Raw genomic sequence first — 5531 nt, forward strand, 5'->3', positions numbered from 1 at the left:
GGCCCGGTACAAAATCTCGGCGTTATTTTTAGTTTCTAGGTTTAAATTTCCTTTGTTTTCTTTCTTTTATCGTGAAATTATAATGAATTGCTATGAATTACTAATATTTAAGTACGTTTCCGAATTTCCCAGTAACTGCATATCGAAGCACAATTTTAAGAAAGTTAATTTATACCAAATTGAAAATTTTCTATTTTGCTTTTTCTCCAACCGAGTATATAAGAGACCGCTCTCTTTCAAATTTCTTAAGGAACTGGTAAGTAAAAGACAAAATAATGTAATGTAATTAAAAGCAAATACAGAATCATTATTGGATTTAAAATACATTTTCATGTTAATTCCTAACTCACCGTATCAATTGATTCTAAGTAGATGGAAAAATACCTCTTTTCGATTTTTCACTGTCGACATTCGCCAAAGTAGTTTCATGTTTGTCCAGCATGCTACACGTGGAGATCATCAGACAGATTATTATCCGTTGCTTCATATGCACTATATGAAACTATATACATTCTATATTAAAATTGTGGAATGATCTTAGTTCTTCGTAACGGAAAGGAAGGATTTTTTTTATTTTCGTCTCGCCGCCGAAGAGGAGGAAAACACCGCGCGGCGTAATTTTTGGAACGCATAAATCGAAATTGCTTGAATTGAAATTCGTGTCTATATATATGTATAGCAGTTGAGCTTGGCTGAAAATCGTCGCAGGGAACTGAGATCATTCTGCAGTTAAAAATAAAAGTAAATCACAAATTCTAGTACAGTACACGTGTGCATAAATACTTGCACATATGTGTACACTAACTATATATACTTTGTTAAAATATTTGTATATCATGTATATATAGTTGTATAAAGTGTCTAGAAGTAAAGGATGGTAATATGACTGACGACCTCAACAAGGTGTATCCTAGCAAATATGAAATTACTTTTGCGAATGTCAACAGTAAACGATCGAAAAGAAGTATTTTTCCATTTTCTTATAATCAATTGTCACTCATAAGTTAAACATTAAATTGGCCAATTATTCTCATAGAATTGAATTCATATAAGGGACAAACATGTAGTTTTCATTATTTTCATCTATGAAGTAATACTTCGATCGTTTCCGCAAAAATATATGCTGAATAATAATAATTTAAAGAAAATTATTAAAAATTTCTAATAATTTGTTTTATCCCCTCGTAATCAACAGAATTAGTTCTTGAATTTTTTCAGGACCTCCTTAGTACCCTCCATAACATATATCTTAACCTCAGCCGTTCTCGAGATTATTATATTATTTTATTTTTCAAAATTTGTTTATAACTTTTGTAAAATTCTTTTTTTCAGTTGATACTTGGGCTCAATTTATCGTATAGGGGTAGCCAGCCACTTACCCCTGTAATATATGGATCACATCCTCGTGGGGGCACCCAGACCATGCTTGTCCTATTGCGGCCTTTATAAATTTAAAAAGTCGAACTTTCACGTTATCAGAAATAAAGTTTTTTCTTACCTATTTACATTCTTCAATATATCTTGCATTAAAAATGAAGCATAAAGGAAGCTTGAACATTTAGGCATTTTAAATGCACTATACGCCATCTGTCTCACGCACAGACTCTTTGGATGAAAGTAATCAGTCGATAAGTCTTCTTTACCGCGTGCGTGTGAATGCTTAGTAATAATAATGTGTAGTATTAGATAAAAGCAGTCTTACTTAGTTGTATTGCTCAAGTTGTGTGTAGTGTTCACTACTGTTATCCATTTCATCCGACAATCGCAATGCCAAGGATTATTTTGAAACTCAAAAACTGCAGTCCTCTGAATTATCGATTGTAGCTCACTGCTCAATGTTTCAATCGCACAGTTTTGAATATACAAGAATCTTAGATGAAATAGCAGATTAGGATTTTGCGGCCGGATCCTCAACTGTGTCAATCTTTTGCATTCTTTCATTGACAAGACTTCTAAATTAGGTAGTTTCTCAAAATCACTGAGAATTACTATCGTTAGATTAGGCATGTTATTAAGCTTGAGTTCACGTAAATTTGGTAATTTAAGATTTCCCAGATTCACGAGATTCGTCTGAGATAAATCCAAAACTTCCAGCTTGTCGTAAGGTAATGATGGAATTGCCTCTATCGGATTTAGGGATAAATCAAGATATTCAAGATTGATCAAGTTTTCAAAAAGTTTCGGACTGATAAATGTTGCAGAAATGTTCTTTAGATCCAAGTGCGTCAACGTAGTTAAGTTTTCGAATACTAATTCTTCTATATTGTCACCTATAGGGTTGCTTGCGAAAGACACAAATTCCAATACCTGCATAAAAAATTTAATATTAATGTAGTTTTAAACTTGTAATTGTGTAAAAATATTTCGAATTAAAATTAAATATGAACATATAAGTCCCTAACCAAAATTACGGGTTTCAAACCATATGATTGCAATTCCAAAAATCTGTTTAAAATGTGTAAATTATAGAATAAGTTACCAAACAAGAAAAATGTTGCTGTTAAAAGTCTCGAAATTATCAAATACAATCTATCGACAAATTTATATCGCAACTACAGATTAAGAATTTTTTAACCAAATTTTCCAATATGCTTAAATGTATTTATTTTTGCTTATGTTGTGAGCATTTTGTTTCCTCATAGGCATAAAATAAATGTACTTCCTCATAAAGAGAGCTTTTTCAAGGAATCTGTATTATCATCAGAGCATCAAAGAAATTCTTAACGTCTTTTCAGACTACATGGGGTTATAATTAAAACATTTCCAAAATGTATAATTTATAGCTCCACCTAGTCAGAAAACATGTTAACAATTTCTGTTATTCTCTGATGACAATGCAGATTCCTTGAAAAAAAGGACTTGTAACACCTGGCAAAATAATGCATGTATATCTGAAAAAGTATTCTTCTTTCGATCTCTCTAGCAGCTTAAGGGAAGAGCACACGACCGGCAATGGGAGGTTTTGTGTTTCGATTCCCAGCGGAGAAAAGGAGGGGATCTTTCTTCAGAAAAAGATGTTTTTTTGAGAGATTTTTCAAATAGAAAAATAAAATAAAATAAAAAGTTGCCGTAAAACTGTTTTCCAGTCATTATGCTTGGGACAATGACCTCTGTTGGAAATGTTACTTACTAGGTTATAGCCGCCGTTAGCTAATTAGTGTGGATAGCGTGGGACCAGTCCAATTTATCCACCTGTCATTGAAGACAGAACTTTGAATGGAATAAGCGTCATTCAAAGAATGCAGCTCTCAACAAACAAATGGTCTTTTACTGAAGCATCCAATTTCATTATAATTCTGATGGTTAGACATCAGTTTCTGGGTTATATATTTATTTTAATTAGTTTGATGCAATTATTGTAACTACTTTCCACCCTATATGCTTGCCGAAACCTCGATATGGATGTTTACACTTAATCGTGGCAAATTATATAAATAAGAATGTATTGTCTTTATCTTACAATAAAGACCTCGTGGACCACCGTAAAGTTGTCCACCCGAAGTTCACATTTTTAAAATTTTCTTTTTACATACGATTGTACGTCGTTTCTACTGTTCGTACATCCAATATTTACGTTTGTACTCTCCTGGTTATGAAATCAGGGGCGAAATTGATTTCGGGGGGCTAACTTCGCGCATCCCACCGAAATTAAAATTTCTCAAATTTTATTTTTGTATACGTTTATACGTCGTATGTACTGTTTGTACATTTAATATTTTCGATTATACCCTCCTTGTTGCCCGGCTAGGGGGAAATAAGAATTTCGTGCCATCCCCCCGCAATTAAAATTTCTAAAATTTTCTTTTGGCATACGCTGGACGCCGTATGTATTGTTTGTACATTTAATATTTCTGATTGTACCCTCTTGGTTTCCCGTCTAGGAGAAAATTAAAGTTTTGTGCTATCCCCCCGAAATTAAAATTTCAAAAATTTTATTTTGACGTACGTTTGTACGTGGTATGTACTATTTGAACATTTCTTATCTTGATTTGTACCTTCTTGGTTCCCCGGATAGGAGAAAATCAAAATTTCGGGCCATCCCCCGAAACCCATGTGCGAATTTTCAATTGGGCCATAGTCGGGCCAACTTTCTCGGAGTTGGGCTAACTTTGCTAACCAGGCATTGGCCAACATACCGAAATGATAACTATGGCCCAACTCTGTTTCCCGATTATTGGTTACCATGGTTGGCCCAACCATGTTATTACCAAAATCGGGCCAACTATGGCAATTACAAGGAAAAAAATATCCATTAAATTTTATAGAACTAATCTTATAGTAGATGATACTATGGGTAGTTTAATAAATATAATACCATCACTACACTGTTTATAATCGCACGCTATGAGAATTTTTATACGCCTTGGGGTTCGAAAACTATAAGTTTCGCATTCCTAATTCCTAACGTCTAAAGCCTCTCGGCTAACCTAGCTGGAAGTATTACAAAAAAAACCTCAAATATAACCGACAGCTGTGCATGGCCGTCTGCAAATTTCTGTGGACCATTCTATAGAAAATATTGCTACGCTGATAATAATATATGCAATAAGATATCAGATTTTTAAAATATTGCAAATTATTATTGAATATTTTATGTGATTAAACAAGATTTAAAAAGACACACACACGCACGCACACACACATATATATATATATAATATATATAATATAATTAAAAATTTGTCATAAGGACAACCGCAGGATTTCGCCGGGAGTGGGTGCTAATCTGAAAAATTGCACCCGCTTCCAGCGAAATCGCGGTAAAATTTCAGCCATAACCACGTCTCACAACCGTGAGATAAGTGGTTACAGTCTGTAAAGGAATCAATACGACGATTCAGCAAAAGCCTCGTGTACCCTAAGAACACGGAGTGACCCAAGGACAATCGCCTTCTGCATTTTTCCCGCAAGTGTTCTAGCATATTGTTGACACGAAGGGATGCTTTTTAGGCCATTAGCAAGTTAAAGCTTGGCACCTTCAAGAGCACCGATGATAAGGATGATCAGTTTAACAGAATATTCCGGGTACAATCGTTGCAACTCCCTTATAAGGTCTCGATACCTCTCTTTCTTTTCATTCTCCTTGGTTATGATGTTTTTGTCAGCTGGTGCCGAAAATTCGATAACGAACATGGTAGGCTTCTCGAAGTCAAGAAGAACCATGTCAGGCCTCGAGTGAGCAACAGAAACAATTGTCGAAAATATAAAGTTCCAGAATATGCGGCACTTCCCATTCTCGACAATTGACTCAATTTCCCTAGGAGCATTTAGAGGAGCGATATTAAGGTGAATGCCGTAGGAGTGACAGAGATGGTAATAAAGTACTCTTAGTGCCGCATTTTGCCTTTGAATGTAGGTCGTTCCCGCGTGTGTTGGACAACTAGATAGTATGTGAGCTAAATGTTCGGGGTGTGCATGGCACGCCCTGAAGCTATCATCGGGAATGTCTTGGCTCAAAATGTGGCGACGGTATGTTAAGGTGGAAATGACACCGTCTTGACATGCAAAAATGAAACCCTCTGTACCAGACT

At 34.9% G+C, this 5531-nt stretch overlaps 1 protein-coding gene across 2 annotated transcripts in view; it reads right to left on the minus strand.

Annotated features, from left to right (window-relative positions):
* Positions 1-5531, minus strand: part of LOC117172183 (leucine-rich repeat neuronal protein 2-like) — a 121991-nt gene that overhangs the window by 20847 nt on the left and 95613 nt on the right. For both annotated transcript variants that reach the window (XM_033360017.1, XM_033360016.1), the window contains exon 3: positions 1703-2307. In XM_033360017.1, coding sequence (XP_033215908.1) covers positions 1703-2307 — 605 coding nt within the window. The remainder of the gene's footprint in view (positions 1-1702; positions 2308-5531) is intronic.

This window comes from Belonocnema kinseyi, chromosome 4, assembly GCF_010883055.1.
Source record: "Belonocnema kinseyi isolate 2016_QV_RU_SX_M_011 chromosome 4, B_treatae_v1, whole genome shotgun sequence".
Lineage (NCBI taxonomy): Eukaryota > Metazoa > Arthropoda > Insecta > Hymenoptera > Cynipidae > Belonocnema > Belonocnema kinseyi.